This window comes from Rhea pennata, chromosome 33 (assembly GCF_028389875.1).
Source record: "Rhea pennata isolate bPtePen1 chromosome 33, bPtePen1.pri, whole genome shotgun sequence".
Taxonomy (NCBI): domain Eukaryota; kingdom Metazoa; phylum Chordata; class Aves; order Rheiformes; family Rheidae; genus Rhea; species Rhea pennata.
The window spans coordinates 652,835-669,563 of NC_084695.1; the positions used below are offsets into that span (position 1 = coordinate 652,835).

Sequence of the window (16,729 nt, forward strand, 5' to 3'; positions counted from 1 at the left end):
GCGCGGCTCGTGGGAGCTTCCGGTCCTGCGCAGTGCGGGCAGCGCCGGCCGTGGTTGAGGCGACGGGTGCCGGGAGCGGCCAGCACCGGCGCGGAGCGGCGGCGGCGGCGCATGCGCGGTGGGCGCTACGGGGGCCCGTGAGGGCCTCGGGGGCCTGGGGGCGGCCGTATAGGGGCTCCTGGGAGGCCGCGGGGTGGTTTGGGGGCGCCTAAAGGGACGTCGGCGGCCACGAGGAGGCTTTGGGAGGGGGGAAATAGGTCCCCTGGGGCCGTGGAGGGGGATCTAGGGGGGTCGTAAGGGCTCTGTAAGTGCTGTGGAGCTGTGGGGGGGTCCTGGGGGCCTCTAGGGGCTTCCGGGGGGCCGGGGAAAATCTGGGGGCTCTGTAGGGGCTCGGGAGATGGCTACAGGGAGACATAAGGGCCCTATAGGGGGCTCCTGGAGTTACTGGGGGTGCTGGAGGGAGGCACGAGGGCCCTATAAGGGTTCCTGGGGCCAGACGGGATGCTGGGGGGGCACAAGGGCCCTATAGAGGCTCCTGGGGCCATGAGGGATGCTAGGGGAACCATAAGGACCCTATAGGGGCTCCTAGGGCCATGGAGGCTGCTGGGGGGGCCATAGGGGCCCTAAGAGACCCTGGGGGTGCTGTGGGGAGCCCCTGGCGGGGGCAGGTCAGCCCCCCTCATCCCCTGCTGCCTCCCAGGACCCCCTTGGGCACGTCTGGGGTCTCCTGCCTCCCCCAGCTGCAGCAGCCATGACCTCGCTGGTGAGTGCCGGCTCTGGGGACCCCACAGACCCCAAAGGACCCCAGTGGGCCTCAGGGAACCCCAGTGGGACCCCCATATGCCATGGTGGGACCACACAAACTCTCGTGGGACCCTGTGGACCTGGGTGGGACCCTATGGACCCCTCAAATCTCCATGAACCCTGCTGGGACCCCCCCCTCAAAGCCTTCAGGGGACCTCACAGGCCCTGGTGAGACCCCATAGGCCTGGGGGGGGGCAGTTGGATCCTGAACACCTTGGGGGGACCTCACAAGTCTCAGGGGACCCTAGTGAGACCACAGAGACCCCACAGACCCTAGTGGGATCCTCACGGACCCTAGGGTACCTCATGGACCTCAGGGGACCCCAGTAGGATCCTACAGACCCTGCTGGGAACCCTCAGACCCTGCTGGGACCCCCATAGACCCTCGTGGGACCCCAGGGGACCTCATGGACCTCAGGGGACCCCAGTAGGATCCTACAGACCCTGCTGGGAACCCTCAGACCCTGGTGGGACCCCCACAGATGCCGGTGGGACCACAGGGGACCTGGTAACCAGGCCCATCCCTGCACTCTGTTCTCTCCACAGGGCACCAGTAGCCAACTGGTCACCGAGTACGTGGTCCGGGTGCCCAAGTGAGTCTCTGTGGCAGGGGAGGTGGCATAGGGGGGGCTATAGGGGGGCATTAAGGGGCTGGAGGGGGACACAGGGGACGTGGCGAGCCAGGGTGATGGCAGCGGCAGTGGCTCTCCCCCAGGAACACCACCAAGAAGTACAACATCATGGCCTTCAACGCCGCCGACAAGGTCAACTTCGCCACCTGGCACCAGGTGGGAGTCGCGGGTGTCGGGTGGGAGGGGGATGTTGTTGGGGGGCAGCACTGGGGGACACTGGGTGTCATCACGGGGATGGTGTCGTGAGGGCAGTGCCGGTGGGACCAGCGCCAGAGTGGGCAAGCGTGGGGTTGAGGGGCAGCAGGAGTTTGGGACAAGAGAGGATGGCGTTCAGGGACGGGATTTGGGGAGGGGATTGGGGGTGGCAGGATTTTCGGGGTGGGATTCAGGGATAATAGGACTCGAGGGATGGGATTTGGGGGCCGGCAGGGCTCGGGGCCGGCGGGCTTCGGCGTCCTGACGCGCGCCGGCCCCGCGCAGGCGCGGATGGAGCGGGACCTGAGCAACAAGAAGATCTACCAGGAGGAGGAGATGCCGGAGTCGGGAGCCGGGAGCGAGTTCAACCGCAAGCTGCGGGAGGAGGCGCGCCGCAAGAAGTACGGCATCGTCCTCAAGGAGTTCCGCGCCGAGGACCAGCCCTGGCTGCTCAAGGTCAACGGCAAGGCCGGGCGCAAGTGAGCGGGGGCGCGCCGGGGGGGACGGACGCGGGGCCGGGGAGGTGGGGGGGGGACGCACGGCCTAGCCCCGGCCCCTCGCCCGCAGGTACAAGGGGGTGAAGAAGGGCGGTGTCACCGAGAACGCCTCCTACTACATCTTCACCCAGTGCCCCGACGGCGCCTTCGAGGCCTTCCCCGTCCACAACTGGTACAACTTCACCCCCGTGGCCAAGCACCGCACCCTGACGGCCGAGGAGGCCGAGGAGGAGTGGGAGAGGTGAGTGGGGACGGTGAGGGGGGCGTCCTGGAGCCGAGCAGGGTGCCCCAGAGCTGGGGGACATGTCCTGGAGCTAAGGAGATGTCCCAGAGCCAGGTGTTGGACATCCTGGAGCTTGGGGGGACACCCCAGTGCTGGGAACGTGTCCTGGAGCTACGGGGACATCCCAGAGCCAGATGTGGGACATCCCGGAGCTAGGGGGACGTCCCAGAGCCCCAGGACATGTCCCAGAGCCAGAGAGGGACGTCCTGGGGCTGGGGAAGTGAGGGAACGTCCTGGATCTGGCGCCAGGGGTGGTCCCTACAGCCGGAGGGGACGTCCTGTGTCCGGGGTGGGCGGACGTCCCCGGTGCCGCGGTGGTCACCCTGCCACTCTCCCTCAGGCGCAACAAGGTGCTGAACCACTTCAGCATCATGCAGCAGCGGCGGCTGCGGGACCAAGACGAGGAAGAGGAGGAGAAGGAGAAGAAGAGCAAGAAGAAGGGCGGGGAGCTGAAGATCCACGACCTGGAGGACGACCTGGAGCTCAGCTCCGACGAGAGCGAGGCCAGCGAGGCCGAGGGTGAGGCCGGGAGCCGGGGGCCAGCGCCGGGGGCCAGGCGCTGGGGCTGAGCCCCCTTCTCCGCTCCCAAAGCAGGCGAGAAGGCGCCGAAGCCCAAGAAGAAGCTGCCGCCGGGCAAGAAGAAGAAGAAGAAGAAGGGCTCCGACGACGAGGCCTTCGAGGACAGTGACGATGGCGACTTCGAGGGCCAGGAGGTGGATTACATGTCGGACGCCTCCAGGTACGCGGCGCGGACGGGGACACGGACGCCGCGGCGCTGGTCCCGTCCCACCGGCGCCCTCCCACCCGCAGCAGCTCGCTGGAGGAAGACGTGGGGAAGCCCAAGGTGACGAAGGAGGAGGACGGCCCCAAAGGTGCGTCGGAGGCCCCGGGGAGGCGGGGATGGGATGGGATGGGATGGGGGGTGGCCCCCCACCGCCACCCCCCGCTGTCTCTGCCCCAGGCATCGACGAGGCGAGCGAGAGCAGCGAGGAGAGCGAGGAGGAGAAACCCGCTGAGGAGAAGGAGGAGGAGGAGGAGGAGAAGAAGGCCCCGACGCCACAGGAGAAGAAGAAGAAGAAAGGTGGAAATGTTGCAGGCAGTTGTGTGGGGGGGGGCAGCGTTTATGTCAGTTCAAAGACGTGGGAAAAGGGAAAGGAAAAAAAAAGTGGTTTGGGGGTAAAAGCAGCCGGAACGGGGCCGGGGGTGACACTTGGGCGCCCGCAGACAGCAGCGATGAGTCCCAGACCTCGGAGGAGAGCGACATCGACAGCGAGACCTCGTCGGCACTGTTCATGGCGGTGAGAGGGGTCCTGGGGGGGCGATGGGGGGAGAGATGGGGGGTGGGTGGGCCTGGCCTGACCCTCCCCCCAACCCCCATCACCACCACCTAGAAGAAGAAGACGCCCCCCAAGAAGGAGCGCCGGGGCTCGGCCAGCAGCTCGCGGGGCGGCAGCCGCCCGGGGACGCCCACCGTGGAGCCCGGCAGCACCTCGTCCACCCTCCGGGCCGCCGCCACCAAGCTGGAGCAAGGTTGGGGGGCACCTCAGGGAAGGGGGGGGGGGTCTGAACAGCTCTGGTCACCCCGGGGCTCCTGGTGGCACGTGACACCCTGGGGTGGCCTCTGGGGTGGTTTTGAAAGGGCTCTAGGTTGCTTGTGACACCCTGAGATGGCCCAAAGGGCTTCTGAGGTGGCTTTGAGGGGGTCTCAAGTGACACGTGACATCCTGAGTGGCCTGGAGACACCCTGGGGTGGCTTTCAGGGGGCTCCAAGCAGCTTGTGGCACCCTGGGGTACCACATCTGGGGTCCCAGGGGCTCATCGCAGCCCAAGGTAGCTCTGGTGGGGAGGGGTCGAAGTAGCCCCCCAGCACCCCAGGGTGGCTCAGGACACCTTGGAGGGGCTCAGGGTGGCTCTGAGCGCTGTCTGGGGGTGGCTCCGAGCGGCTGGTGCCACCTCAGGGTGCCTCCAAGGGGATCCTGGGGTCCCCAAGGGGCAGCTCCAGAGCCCTGGGACATCCCCAACACCCCCCCCACTCCACCCCATGTCCCCCCCCCCCCCCCCCGCCAGGGAAGCGTCAGGCCGCCTCGGGGGAGCTGCCGGCTGCCAAGCGGCTGAAGCTGGACGCGGGGCCCCAGCCGGGCTCGGGCAAGTCGACGCCGCAGCCGCAGTCGGGCAAGTCGACGCCGAGCAGCGGGTGAGCGCTGGGGACTGGGGGGGGCACTGCAATTTGGGGGGGGGGGGGACACAACTCACCCCCAGGCCGTGCCCTCCTCCGGCCCCGCAGGGACGTGCAGCTGACGGAGGAGGCCGTGCGGCGCTACCTCACCCGCAAGCCCATGACCACCAAGGACCTGCTGAAGAAGTTCCAGACCAAGAAGACGGGGCTGAGCAGCGAGCAGACCGTCAACGTCCTCGCCCAGATCCTCAAGCGCCTCAACCCCGAGCGCAAGATGATCAACGACAAGATGCATTTCTTCCTCAAAGAGTAGGGCCCCCCCCAACAACACCCTTCCCCCCAAATCCCCCCCCCCCCCCCCCAGAACGCAATAAAACGCGCCTCTTTTGGAGCTGCCGCGTCCCACTGCGTTGGGGGGGGGATTTTCCAGTGGAAAGCCGGAGCCGGCTCCTGTGGCGGCGGCAATTGATGGGTTTTTCCCTTGGCTCCGTGCACCGGCGGTGGAAGGAATGTGCCGGCTGGGCGCCGATTTATCCCCGCGCCGCGGGGAGCTGCTCCGGGGGGAGCCGGCTGCCGGCCCGGTGCTCCCGGCTGGCTCGGGGCAGGGGCTTCACCTTTTGGGGGAGGAATTCCCCTGTGGGGCGACCCTGGGGGGGGGGGGGTAGGGGGCAAATCCCCCTCTGGGTGGCTACAGAGGGGACAAATCTCTGTTCGGGGCAGCCGGGGGAGGGGGGGCAAATCCCTGTTTGAGGTAGCCCCGGCGAGGGGGCAGATCCCTATTTGGGGAAGCCCTGGGGCAGGCGGGAATCCCTCCCGGCGGCGGCTCCGGGGGGGGCGGTGCGAGGGTTACGCGCCGCCCCCGCCGCCGGCTCCCATAAACGTCGCTGGCGCCTCTCCGGCCGCCCAGCGCCGCCGGAGCTGCCGCCAGGCAGGATGCCTCCCGCCCCGCTCGGCGCCTTCTTCTTCCTCCCGCTCTTCCTCCTCGCTGCCGCGGCAGCGCCGCCGGAGCCTCCGGAGCCGCCGTCCGCCTGCGGGCTGCGGAGCCTGGCGGTGCGCGTCAAGGACCTGGGGCTGGGCTACGCCTCGGAGGAGACGGTGCTGTTCAAGTACTGCGGCGGCGGCTGCCCGCCGGCCCGCTCCAACCACGGGCTGGCGCTGGCCCGGCTGCTGCCGGCCCGCGAGGCCGCCCGGGGGCCCTGCTGCCGCCCCGCGCGCTACGAGGACGCCGCCTTCCTCGACGACGGCCACCGCTGGCACCAGGTTGGGCAGCTCTCGGCCGCCGCCTGCCGCTGCGTGGGCTGAAAAACGCCGCTTCGCCGCCGGGCGGGACGGTGCCGGCGGCCGGGGACGTTCACTGCCGTCACGCGGGTGGGTGGGGTCTTTCCACCACCCCCCCCGCCACCGCTCAAGCGCCCCCCCGACAGCCGCAATAAACCCGTCAACGCCACCGCGCCGGCCAGCGCTGTTTCCTGGAGGTGAAGGGGGGGCTGTGGGGCGCACCGTGGGGCTGGCGGTTGTTGTGGGGGGCGCGGGTGGGGGGGGGGGGTGCCCCTCACCTGCCTAGGGGGGCTGCGGCGCATTGCGGAGGATGAGGGAGAGGCGGCGGCCCCGGGGCACGCGGCGGCCCCCGAAGAACGACTCCTCGTCCCGCAGGATCTCGTGGGTGAAGTCGTAGCGAGCGGCGCCGCTGCCGGGAAATGGGGGGGGGCAGGGCGGGGCGGGGGGGGGTCAGCGCCCCGAAACGGCCCCAATTCCGATTCCTCCAACCTGCTACTATTTTTTTCCCCCCCTTTTCCTCTCACCCCACCCCTGTTTTGCTTCTGAGGCTGCCCCCGTTTCTCCACCACAACCACCAAACCCACCCCATTCCTCCTGCCCCCAAATCTGCCCCGCTTCCCTCTGATCTGGCACCGGTTCTGCCCCCAAACCTGCCCCACACCAATCTACCCTGTTCCCCCCACCGAAGCCTGTGCCCCCTCCTCTGTTACACCTGCCCCATTTCTCCCACCCACCCACCCTGCACCCCCAAAACCCAGCCAGGTTCCTCTCCCCACCCCCGACTACCCTGTGTTCTGGGACCTTCCCCCTCCCCCGCGGTGCCCTCTGAGCCCCCCCTCCCAGGAACCCCAGTGCCCCCCAAGACCCCCTAGTGCCCCCCCCCAGGCCTCACCGCAGCACGTAGAGGGAGCCGGGCTCCAGCAGCAGCTCGAGCCACTCGTGGGGGTCGCGGCAGCTCACGAGCCGCAGGACGCTGGCGGAGAGCAGCGAGAGCCCCGCAATGGTGCAGCCGCAGAACTGGGGAGGGGGTGGCGTCAGCGTGGGGCAGCCCCACGGCCGCCCCCCCCCCCCCCCCCCCGTCCCAGACCCACCTTGACGCTGTCGACGTGGGGGCCCACGTGGCCGCCCGGGTGCAGGTCGAGGACGTGGACGAGCGGCAGCGGGGGCGGCGCCGGGGGGAAGGCGGCTGCCGCCGCCCGCTCCAGCGCCGCCCGGCTCGCTGCCCCCCAGCGCCCCCGCTCCGTCTCCCGGAAACCCTGGATCGCCTGGGGGGGGGGAACAGGATGGTGACCCCCCCTGCGCCCTCTGACCCCGCGCCCTCCGACCCCCTGCCTGCCAACCAACAGCCCTGACCTTCTGTCCCCTACTTCTGACCTTGACTCCTCTGACCTCAGTGCCCTCTGACAGCCCCTGACCTCCGACCTCTGACCTTAGCCTGCCCATTCTTTGCCCCCATAACCCCCCCCCAGGGTGCTCCGACCCCCCCGCCATGCTGACACTGACCAAGAGCCTCTGCCCGCCTCCCTCCCCAGCGCTGACCCCGCTGCCCTTGGGCACCCGTGACCCAAGCCCCTGTGACCCCCTGACCTGTGACCTCCCAGTGCCCATCAGCCCCAGGGAGCCCCGTGACCCTTTTAACCCCCCCCCCCCCCCCACACACACACACACACTGGCTCCTCGCGACCCCCTCACCCCGTCCCAGTGGTCGAACTGGTAGCGCTGGCGGCTCAGCAGCGGCTCCAGCTCGCGGCCCAGCGCGGCCTCCTCGGCGGCGCTCAGGAACCGCGGCCACACGCGGGCCAGGCCCCGCAGCCGCCGCGCCGCGCCCGGCCCTGCCGCCCGCGCCGGCCCCGCGCCCACCGCCGGCTCCACCCAGCCGCCGGCCTCGCCATCGGCCCCGGCATCGGCCCAGCCCGCGGCCCCGGCCCCCGGCGCCGCCCCGGCCCCGGCGCCGCTCAGCGCCCGCCGCAACCACAGCGCCCCCGCGCGCGGCATGCCGGGAGCCGGGCGGACCCCGCGCGCGGCACGCCGGGAGCCGGGCGGACCCCGCGCGCGGCACGCCGGGAGCGGAGGAAGAGGCGGGGCGCCGCAGGGCGCGCCGGAAGGAAGGGCACCGCCCTGGGGCATTGTGGGATGGCGGAGGCGCCCTCCCATGCCGGAAGCGGGTGGGGGTGGGTCCCCGGGGAACCCCAGAGCATCATGGGATGGCAGTGCAGGGGTGCCCCGGGGCAGCATCGCCATCCCATGATGCCCCGGGGCATTGTGGGATGGCAGTGCAGGGGTGCCCCGGGGCATTGTGGGATGGCAGTGCTGCCCGGGGGCATTGTGGGACACTGGTGCTGCCCCAGGGCATTGTGGGATGGCGGTGCTGCCCTGGGGCATTGTGGGACACTGGTGCTGCCCCAGGGCATTGTGGGATGGCAGTGCTGCCCTGGGGCATTGTGGGACACTGCTGCTGCCCCAGTGCATTGTGGGATGGCGGTGCTGCCCTGGGGCATTGTGGGACACTGGTGCTGCCCCAGGGCATTGTGGGATGGCAGTGCTGCCCTGGGGCATTGTGGGACAGCGGTGCTGCCCCAGGGCATTGTGGGATGGCAGTGCTGCCCTGGGGCATTGTGGGACAGCGGTGCTGCCCCAGGGCAGCGTGGGACACTGGTGCTGCCCCAGGGCATTGTGGGATGGCGGTGCTGCCCTGGGGCATTGTGGGACAGCGGTGCTGCCCCAGGGCATTGTGGGATGGCAGTGCTGCCCTGGGGCATTGTGGGACAGCGGTGCTGCCCCAGGGCAGCGTGGGACACTGGTGCTGCCCCAGGGCATTGTGGGATGGCAGTGCCGCCCTGAGGCATTGTGGGACACTGGTGCTGCCCCAGTGCATTGTGGGGTGGCAGTGCTGCCCCGGGGCATTGTGGGATGGCGGTGCTGCCCCAGGGCAGTGTGGGACACTGGTGCTGCCCCAGGGCATTGTGGGACGGCAGTGCTGCCCCAGGGCAGTGTGGGACACTGGTGCTGCCCCGGGGCATTGTGGGGTGCTGGAGGTCCTTCCCACCCATCCAGTCCCAGCGGTGCTCAGTGCTTTATTGCAAGGACAGAGAGAGGCTGCAGCCAAGGGGGGGGGGAAGGGGGCGGGGACATGGACCAGCCGCCCCATGGCAGGGGGGAACACGGACCGGCCGCCCCATGGCGGGGGACACGGACCGGCTGCCCCATGGTGGGGACATGGACCGGCCGCCCCATGGCAGGGAGGACACTGACCAGCCGCCCCATGGCGGGGGGGGACACGGACCGGCTGCCCCATGGCGGGGACACTGACCGGCCGCCCCATGGCAGGGGGGAACACGGACCGGCCGCCCCATGGCGGGGGACACGGACCGGCTGCCCCATGGCGGGGACACTGACCGGCCGCCCCATGGCAGGGGGGGACACGGACCGGCTGCCCCATGGCGGGGACACGGACCGGCCGCCCCATGGCGGGGGACACGGACCGGCTGCCCCATGGCGGGGACACGGACCGGCTGCCCCATGGCGGGGGACACAGACCGGCCGCCCCATGGCGGCTGGGCACAACCGGGCTCTGCCATGGCCGTGGGCAGCGCCGTGCAGGGAGCCGTGGTCCTGGGGGAGCCCCGGCCGTGGGGGGGGGGGGCCCTGGCCGCGGCGGGGCTACGGGGAACCGTGGGGGGCGCCGCGGCTGCCGGCGCCACGGAGTCGGGGCTCCCAGGTGTCCGGGGGGCTGCAGGGGGGGCAGAGCCCTGTCAGCGCCCCCATTAATCCCCCCCCAATTACTTGCCCCCCCCCCCACCCCAGGCACCCCTCTCCCCTCCCCAGCCCTACCTGCCCTCCAGGGCACCCAGGCACCGCCAGGGGGGGCAGCTCGCGGGCAGGGGCGACTCTGCAGGGACCAAAGGGGGGGGGGTCACACAGGATTGGGGCTGGGGGGGGGGTCCGGCCTCCCCCGGCCCCGCTCACCCTCCGGCCAGGCGCCCGCCAGCTCCCGCTGCAGCAGCTCCCACCGCTCGGCCTCCAGCTGCTCCTGCTGTGGGGGGGGGATGGGGGGGGCGCTGGCACTGCCACCCCCCCCACACACACACACCATGGGGCAACCCAGGGGGGGCGGGGGGGAATGGGACCCCCCCCCAGCCCAGGCAGTGGGACAGGAAAAGGGGTCTGGGAGCCTGCAGGGGTCGTGGAATGGGGGGGGGTGCTGGGGGGGGATCCCAAAGTGTGTGTGTGTGTGGGGGGGGGGGGGTCCCATGGCTGGGGGGTCCCGGAGGAGGGATGGAGACTCAAGGGCCCCATCACCAGTGAGGTGTCCTCGTCCCATGGGGGGTGCCCCCCATCCCCAGGGGGTGTCCCCCATCCCCCTGGGGGGGTGTCCCCATCCCTTGGGGGGTGCCCCCCATCCCCCCAGGGGGTTCCCCATCCCCAAGGGGTGCCCCCATCCCCTCGGGGGGGGGGTCCCCATCCCCTGGGGGGGTGTCCCCATGCCCTGGAGGGTGCCCCCCATCTCCAGGGGGTATCCCCCATCCCCCTGGGGGGGTGTCCCCATCCCTTGGGGGGTGCTCCCCATCCCCCCAGGGGGTTCCCCATCCCCAAGGGGTGCCCCCCATCCCCTCGGGGGGGGGGTCCCCATCCCCTGGGGGGGTGTCCCCATGCCCTGGAGGGTGCCCCCCATCCCCTGGGGGTGTCCCCCATCCCCAAGGGGTGTCCCCATCCCCTGGGGGTGTCCCCCATCCCCTGAGGGGTGTCCCCATATCTGGGGGGTGTCCGTCATCCCCCCGGGGGGGGGGTGTCCCCATCCCCTGAGGGGTGTCCCCATGCCCTGGAGGGTGCCCCCCATCCCCTGGGGGTGTCCCCCATCCCCTGGAGGGTGTCCCCATCCCCTGGGGCGGTGCCCCCATCCCGCCGGGGGGGTGCCCCCCATCCCCAAGGGGTGTCCCCACCCCCTGGCGGGTGCCCCCCATCCCCCCGAGGGGGGGTCCCCACCCCGGGGGGGCACCCGCAGCCCACCTGCCGGGCCAGGCGCACGGCGGCCTCGGTGAAGGCGCGCCGCTCCTCCTCGAAGACGCGCCGCTGCCGCCCCAGGCGCCGCCGCTCCTCCCGCAGCAGCTCCTCCAGCGCCTCGGGGTCCCCCCCGGGCCCCCCCGCCGCCGCCGCCGCCGCCTCCTGCGTGGGGCACACGGGGTGGCGGGCTCGGCCCGGCCCCCCCCAGCCCCCCAGCCCCCGGCCCCGGCGGCGGGACCCACCTGGAGGCAGCGGTGCTGCAGGGCGATGAGCTCCCGCGCCGCCGCCACCTCCGCCCGCAGCTCCGCCAGCTCCTTCTCCTGGTCCGTGGCCGGGGGGCGGCCGGGGGGCGGCGTCCCCCCCCCAGGACCCCCAGCGCCCCGCGCCCGCCCCGCCGCCTCCTTCCTATGGTGGGGGGTGAAGGGAATGGGGCGGGCACGGACACCCCCAGACCCACATTGCCTCCCTGGCATCGGGCAGCCCCTCGCCCCCCCCCACTGCCACCTCCTCCTCAGACCCCCAGCCCCATAGCCCCCCCCCTCCCCAGCCCCTTCCACCCCATAGCACCCGCTCGGGCCCCCCCCTCCACTCCAAGGAGCCCCCAGCCCCATAGCCCGCCCCAGCTCCTTCCACCCCATAGCACCCCCTCGGGCCTCGGCCCCCCCCCCCTCCACTCCAAGGAGCCCCCAGCCCCATATTCCCCCCCCAGCTCCTTCCACCCTATAGCACCCCCCAGACCCTCCTCTCTGCCCCAAGGAGCCCCCAGCCCCAAGGTCCAGCCTCTGGCAGCCCCATAGCCCCCCCCAACTTCCCTTCCCCACTCCAGGGAGCCCCCAACCCCATTGCCCAGCCCTTGGGAGCCCCCAGCCCCATTTCTCAACCCTTCAGAGCCCTCAGTGCCATCCCAGGACCCCCCACCCCAGGCTCATTTCCCTACCCTGGGGCCCCAGCCCCATTTCCCAGCCCCTGGGAGCCCCCAGCCCCATTTCCCGCCCCCGTAGCCTCCCCCACCAGCCCCTCTGCGGCTCGTACGTGCCAGGCGCTCTCGGGGGCCTCCAGGCCCCCCGCCGCCCGCCCGCCCGCGGCACTGCGTTCAGGAGCTCCATGGCTGTGGGAAGGGGCGTCCCGGTTCGGAGGAGGATCAGTTGGGGAGGGGGCGGCCAGTTTGGGGAAAACAGGTCAGGTTTTTTGGGGGGGGATGCTGTTTGGGGGAGGCCGATGGATTGGGGGGAACCCAGATGGATTTGGGAGGCCACAAGCAGGTTTGGGGGGACCCAGGTGGGTTTGAAGGGGGTCTCAGGGGGACCCAGGCAAATCTGAGGGGGCCCCAGGTGGGTTTAGGGGAGTCTAGGGGGCCCCAGGTGGGTTCAGGGGGACCCGAAGGGGATTCGGGGGGCTCAGGGAGACCCAGGCAGGTCGGAAGGACCCTGGCTGTGTTTAGGGAGGGTCTCAGGGGGCACAAGGAGGTTTGGGGGGGGGGGGACTCAGGTGGGTTCAGAGAGGCCCTGGCAGCTTTGGGTGACCCCAGGCAGGTTTGGGGGGGGGAGCAGGGAGACCTGGGGGGTTTGAAGGGCCTTGAGGGGGCTCAGAGAGACCCGGGTGGGTTTGCAGGGCCTGGGGAGGGACAGGGGGACTTGGGGGGCTCAGGGGGCCCCAGGGGGATTTGGAGGGACCGGCGGAGGTTCGGGGTGACCCAGGCCAGGGTGGCGGGGTGGCGTGGGGTGGGGGTGGCGCCGCGCTCACCGGGGCGCCGGTCCCTCCTCTCCGCCATCCTCTCCTTGAGCCGGGCCAGCTCCTGCTCCCGGCGCCGGGTCTCCAGGCCGTGCTGGGCGCTGCGGCTGGCCAGGGCAGCCGCCAGCCTGGCCACCTGGGCCGGAGGGGGGTCGGGGGGGGGGCCAAGCCGGGCTGGGGACCCCCCCCACCCGCCCCCGGATCCCCCCGGCACCGCCGCGCACCTCGGCCCGCTCGGCCTCCAGCCGCGCCAGCAGGCGCCGGTTCTGCTCCCGCAGCCGCTCGGCGTTGCCGCGGGCCCCCGCGATCTCCCGGGCGCACGTCGCCACCCGCGCCTGCCGCCACCCCCGCAGCGTCCCCACCGGGACCCCCGGCACGGGGACCCCCGGCACGGGCACGCCGCGGGCACGGGGACGGGATAGCTCCAGGCATGGCAGAGCCTCGGGCATGGGGAACATCGCAGGGACGGGGACAGTCTTGGCGACAGGGACAGCTCCCGGCATGGGGACACCATGGGGACACCGAGGGACGGGGACAGCCCCAGGGATGGGGACATCATAGGGACACTGAGGGGATGGGGACATCCCTAGGGATGGGGACACCAGGGGACGGGGACAGCTCTAGGCATGGGGACACCGCGGGGACAGTCATGGGGATGGGGACGTTGCAGTGACGAGGACAACTCCAGGCATGGGGATGAGGACACCATGGGGATGAGATGGGGACACCATGGGGATGGGATGGGGACACCATGGGGATGGGATGGTCCCAGGGAAGGGGACAAGGCCAAGGAGGATGGGACAGCCCTGGGCATGCAGATATCCTTGGGATGGGGACACCATGGGGGCAGGATGGTCCCAGGGAAGGGGACAGGACCCACAGAGGATGGGACAGCCCCGGGCACGGGGACACCATGGGGACAGGGACAGTGTGGGGACGGGGACAGCTCCAGGCATGGGGACACCACGGGGATGGGGACACCATGGGGGCGGGATGGTCCCAGGGAAGGGGACAGGGCCCTACGGGGATGAGACACCCTGGGGACAGGGACACCTGAAGAGCCCCCCCCCCCCCCCGGGGACCCCGCTGACCTGGAGGGGGCCCAGGCGCTCCCGCAGGGCCGCCAGCTCCCGGTCCCGGCGTTCCCCCCCCGCCGCCGCCTCCCGGTACAGACGGAGGAGCCCGGCCAGCGCCCCCGGGCCCCCCCCGGGGGGCAGCCCCAGCGCTGCCAGCTCCTGGGGGGCACCGCTGGCACCAGGACCCCCCCCTCATCCCCTGCAGAGCCCCTAACACCAGCTCCTGGGGGGCACCGCTGGCACCGGGAACCCCCCATCCCCTGCAGACCCCCTAATGCCAGCTCCTGGGGGGCACCACTAGCACTGGGACCCCCCCTCCGGGACCCTCAGCCTCCCCAGGACCCCCATAACACCAGCTCCTGGGGGGCACTGTGAGCCCCACAGCCTCCCCCAGGATCTCTGCCCCCCCCAGACCCCATAGCATCCCCAGACCCCATGGATCCCTCCAGGCACCCCTGAACCCCCCCCCCCCCCCAGAATCCCTCCTCCCCCCTTAGGACCCCCAAACCCCATCTAAGCCCAGGAAACCCCTCTGGGACCCCCCAAATCCCAGCCCAGCCCCCCCCAGGACCCTCCCAACCCATTACTGAGCCCCCACTTGCACCCCAGGGTCCCCTCCACTTCCCTAAGGACCCTCCCCAGACCCCACAGCCCCCACCTCACCCCTTTCCCCCCCCCCCGGCTCTTGCCTGCTCGAGGGGGGCTGGGCAGAGCCCCTGTGCGTCCCGCGGGGAGGTGGGGGGACTCCGCCTGCCCCCCAGCCCCGGGACCCCCAGGAAATCCTTGGGATCTAGGGGGGGGGAGGCGTCACCCCAGCATGGGACCCAGGCATCCACGAGGCCCCCCAAAAGGAGCCCCCCCCCAACAAGGGACCCAGGCGTCCAGGCCCCCCAGTTACCTGGGGAGGGGGCCGGGTGCGCCATGGTCCCCACAGATGGGATCTGGGGGGAGACGCAGCCCCAGGCAGGGGTCTCAGCTGCCCCATGGCCCCAAACCTGCCCCATAGCCCTGAGCCTGCCCCACGGCTCCTCCCAAACCTGTCCCATGCTCCCAAGCCTGCCCCACACCTGCTCCATGGTTCCCTTCAAACCCACCCCACAGCCACCCTGACGAGCCTTCCTGGCCCCAAACCTACCCCCGCCTCCCCCCAGCTTGTCCCACAGCCCCCCGGAGGGCTCTACTGCCCTCCAACTTGCCCCCCCAACCTCCAAGCCCACCCCACAGCCTCCCCTAAGGGCTTCATGACCCCCAAGCCCACCCCACAACCCCCTCAAGGGTCCCTCCCACGCTTAAACCTGCCCTCATGAGCCCACAAGCCCATCCCACGCCCCACTGAACGGCCCACAGCCCCCCAACTGGCCCAATGGCCTCCCAACTTGCCCCACTGCTTTCCCAAGAACTACTACAACCCTCAGTCAGCCCCAAGGCCCCTAAAGCCACCCCCCGCCCCCCAAACCTGCCCTGCAGCCTCCCCAAGGCCCTTCCGGCCCCCTAAGCCCACCCCACAGCCCTCTAAGGGCCCTCCCAGCCCCCCAACCTGCCCCGTGATGCCCCCAAGGGCTCCCAGCCCCAACTCAGCCCCACAGCTCACAAACTGGCTTCGCGGTGACCCCCGAAGGCCCTGATGGCCTCCGAACCTGCCCCCGAGCCCTCCCCAAGCCCCCTAACCCTGCCCCACAGCCCTCCCCAAGACCCCCAACCCCAGTCCCCCCCGGCCCCTAACCCTGCCCCATGGTCCCCTCAAGGCCCCGTTGGCCTCCAGGCGGCCCCTGCACCTCCCCCCCCCAAGGCCCACAGCGGCCCCACAGCGGCCGCCGCGGCCCCACCTCGCCCCTCCCGGCTGGCCCCGCCCCCCGCGGCGCCGCTTAAATAGCCCGCCTCGCCCCGCCCCCTCCTCCCCCATTGGCCGCCGGCGCCGGCCAATAGGCGCGGGCCGCGGGGCACGCCGGGAAATGTAGTTCGGTTGGGGGGGGCAGGTCTTGGGAGGGGGGAAGGGGCAAATAGAGGTCTGGGGGGGCATGAAGGGCCCCGCTGGGACAGATATGGGTCTGGGGGGGATACAGAGCCCAGAAAGGACAGATGTGGGTCTAGGGGGGAGGATACAGGGCCCAACTGTGGCAGATATGGGTCTGGGGGGGATATAGGGCTTAGATGGGGTAGATGTGGGTCTAGGGGAGAGGATACAGGGCCCAACTGTGGCAGATATGGGTCTGGGGGGGATATAGGGCTTAGCTGGGGTAGATGTGGGTCTGGGGGAGAGGATACAGGGCCCAACTGTGGCAGATCTGGGTCTGGGGGGGGATATAGGGCTTAGCTGGGGTAGATGTGGGTCTGGGGGAGAGGATACAGGGCCCAACTGTGGCAGATATGGGTCTGGGGGGGATATAGGGCTTAGCTGGGGTAGATGTGGGTCTGGGGGAGAGGATACAGGGCCCAACTGTGGCAGATATGGGTCTGGGGGGGATATGGGGCTTAGCTGGGGTAGATGTGGGTCTAGGGGAGAGGATACAGGGCCCAACTGTGGCAGATATGGGTCTGGGGGGGATATAGGGCTTAGATGGGGTAGATGTGGGTCTAGGGGAGAGGATACAGGGCCCAACTGTGGCAGATATGGGTCTGGGGGGGATATAGGGCTTAGATGGGGTAGATGTGGGTCTAGGGGGGAGGATACAGGGCCCAACTGTGGCAGATACGGGTCTGGGGGGGATATAGGGCTTAGATGGGGTAGATGTGGGTCTAGGGGAGAGGATACAGGGCCCAACTGTGGCAGATACGGGTCTGGGGGGGATATAGGGCTTAGCTGGGGTAGATGTGGGTCTAGGGGAGAGGATACAGGGCCCAACTGTGGCAGATACGGGTCTGGGGGGGATATAGGGCTTAGCTGGGGTAGATGTGGGTCTGGGGGAGAGGCTACAGGGCCCAACTGTGGCAGATATGGGTCTAGGGGGGGGATATAGGGCTTAGCTGGGGTAGATGTGGGTCCGGGGGGGGTTGGTTATGGCATGGCCAGGGCAGATACAGGTCCAGGCGGGAAACACAGGGCCTCGCTGGGGCAG

The 16,729-nt window shown here is 70.7% G+C and overlaps 4 protein-coding genes and 1 long non-coding RNA gene across 8 annotated transcripts; 2 read left to right on the forward strand and 3 right to left on the reverse strand.

Moving 5' to 3' along the window:
* Positions 1 to 31: 31 nt before the first annotated feature.
* On the forward strand, positions 32 to 4,978 carry GTF2F1 (general transcription factor IIF subunit 1). Of its 4 annotated transcripts, none has more exons than XM_062598393.1 (14): positions 32 to 118; positions 701 to 763; positions 1,351 to 1,397; positions 1,520 to 1,592; positions 1,917 to 2,110; positions 2,199 to 2,369; positions 2,752 to 2,930; positions 3,003 to 3,150; positions 3,222 to 3,283; positions 3,373 to 3,492; positions 3,636 to 3,709; positions 3,803 to 3,941; positions 4,479 to 4,605; positions 4,696 to 4,978. In XM_062598393.1, the coding sequence occupies exons 2-14, from the start codon at positions 752 to 754 to the stop codon at positions 4,898 to 4,900; spliced, it is 1,551 nt and encodes a 516-aa protein (XP_062454377.1). In that variant the 5' UTR covers positions 32 to 118; positions 701 to 751; the 3' UTR covers positions 4,901 to 4,978. The 4 variants fall into 4 exon arrangements, with proteins under 4 accessions (XP_062454377.1, XP_062454379.1, XP_062454378.1 ...); XM_062598395.1 differs by having other exon boundaries at positions 3,225 to 3,283; XM_062598394.1 differs by having other exon boundaries at positions 3,006 to 3,150.
* On the reverse strand, positions 3,512 to 9,386 carry ALKBH7 (alkB homolog 7). The gene is made up of 7 exons (XM_062598340.1): positions 9,348 to 9,386; positions 7,558 to 7,695; positions 6,957 to 7,130; positions 6,758 to 6,882; positions 6,144 to 6,274; positions 4,665 to 4,765; positions 3,512 to 3,721 (listed from the first exon to the last, which is right to left on the reverse strand). The coding sequence occupies exons 1-5, from the start codon at positions 9,384 to 9,386 to the stop codon at positions 6,148 to 6,150; spliced, it is 603 nt and encodes a 200-aa protein (XP_062454324.1). The 3' UTR covers positions 3,512 to 3,721; positions 4,665 to 4,765; positions 6,144 to 6,147.
* On the forward strand, positions 5,282 to 6,034 carry PSPN (persephin). The gene has a single exon (XM_062598397.1). It carries the CDS (start codon positions 5,521 to 5,523, stop codon positions 5,887 to 5,889), a length of 369 nt encoding a protein of 122 aa, XP_062454381.1. The 5' UTR covers positions 5,282 to 5,520; the 3' UTR covers positions 5,890 to 6,034.
* A 309-nt stretch (positions 9,387 to 9,695) lies between the features above and the next one.
* On the reverse strand, positions 9,696 to 10,970 carry LOC134152775 (uncharacterized). The gene is made up of 3 exons (XR_009961072.1): positions 10,873 to 10,970; positions 9,832 to 9,898; positions 9,696 to 9,754 (listed from the first exon to the last, which is right to left on the reverse strand). It is a non-coding gene; the product is annotated as an uncharacterized LOC134152775 (long non-coding RNA).
* Positions 10,971 to 11,759: 789 nt separating this feature from the next.
* On the reverse strand, positions 11,760 to 13,574 carry LOC134152746 (E3 ubiquitin-protein ligase RNF12-B-like). Its single transcript, XM_062598341.1, has 3 exons — positions 12,822 to 13,574; positions 12,610 to 12,733; positions 11,760 to 11,974 (listed from the first exon to the last, which is right to left on the reverse strand). The coding sequence occupies exons 1-3, from the start codon at positions 13,179 to 13,181 to the stop codon at positions 11,760 to 11,762; spliced, it is 699 nt and encodes a 232-aa protein (XP_062454325.1). The 5' UTR covers positions 13,182 to 13,574.
* Positions 13,575 to 16,729: the final 3,155 nt, after the last annotated feature.

Coding starts and splice junctions, on each gene's coding strand:
- ALKBH7 (XM_062598340.1), bottom strand. CDS start 9,386: ATGGGGCAGCCGGTCCGTGTCCCCGCCATGGGGCAGCCG. Junction 6,883..6,956: donor CCCACGTCGACAGCGTCAAG/GTGGGTCTGGGA, acceptor CCCCCTCCCCAG/TTCTGCGGCTGCACCATTGC. Junction 6,275..6,757: donor GGCTCCCTCTACGTGCTGCG/GTGAGGCCTGGG, acceptor ATTTCCCGGCAG/CGGCGCCGCTCGCTACGACT.
- GTF2F1 (XM_062598393.1), top strand. Junction 3,493..3,635: donor GGAGAAGAAGAAGAAGAAAG/GTGGAAATGTTG, acceptor GGGCGCCCGCAG/ACAGCAGCGATGAGTCCCAG. Junction 4,606..4,695: donor AAGTCGACGCCGAGCAGCGG/GTGAGCGCTGGG, acceptor CCGGCCCCGCAG/GGACGTGCAGCTGACGGAGG.
- LOC134152746 (XM_062598341.1), bottom strand. CDS start 13,181: ATGTCCCCATCCCCTCAGTGTCCCTATGATGTCCCCATCCCTGGGGCT. Junction 12,734..12,821: donor TGGAGGCCGAGCGGGCCGAG/GTGCGCGGCGGT, acceptor CCTCCGGCCCAG/GTGGCCAGGCTGGCGGCTGC. Junction 11,975..12,609: donor GAGGAGGGACCGGCGCCCCG/GTGAGCGCGGCG, acceptor CCCTTCCCACAG/CCATGGAGCTCCTGAACGCA.
- PSPN (XM_062598397.1), top strand. CDS start 5,521: ATGCCTCCCGCCCCGCTCGGCGCCTTCTTCTTCCTCCCGCTCTTCCTC.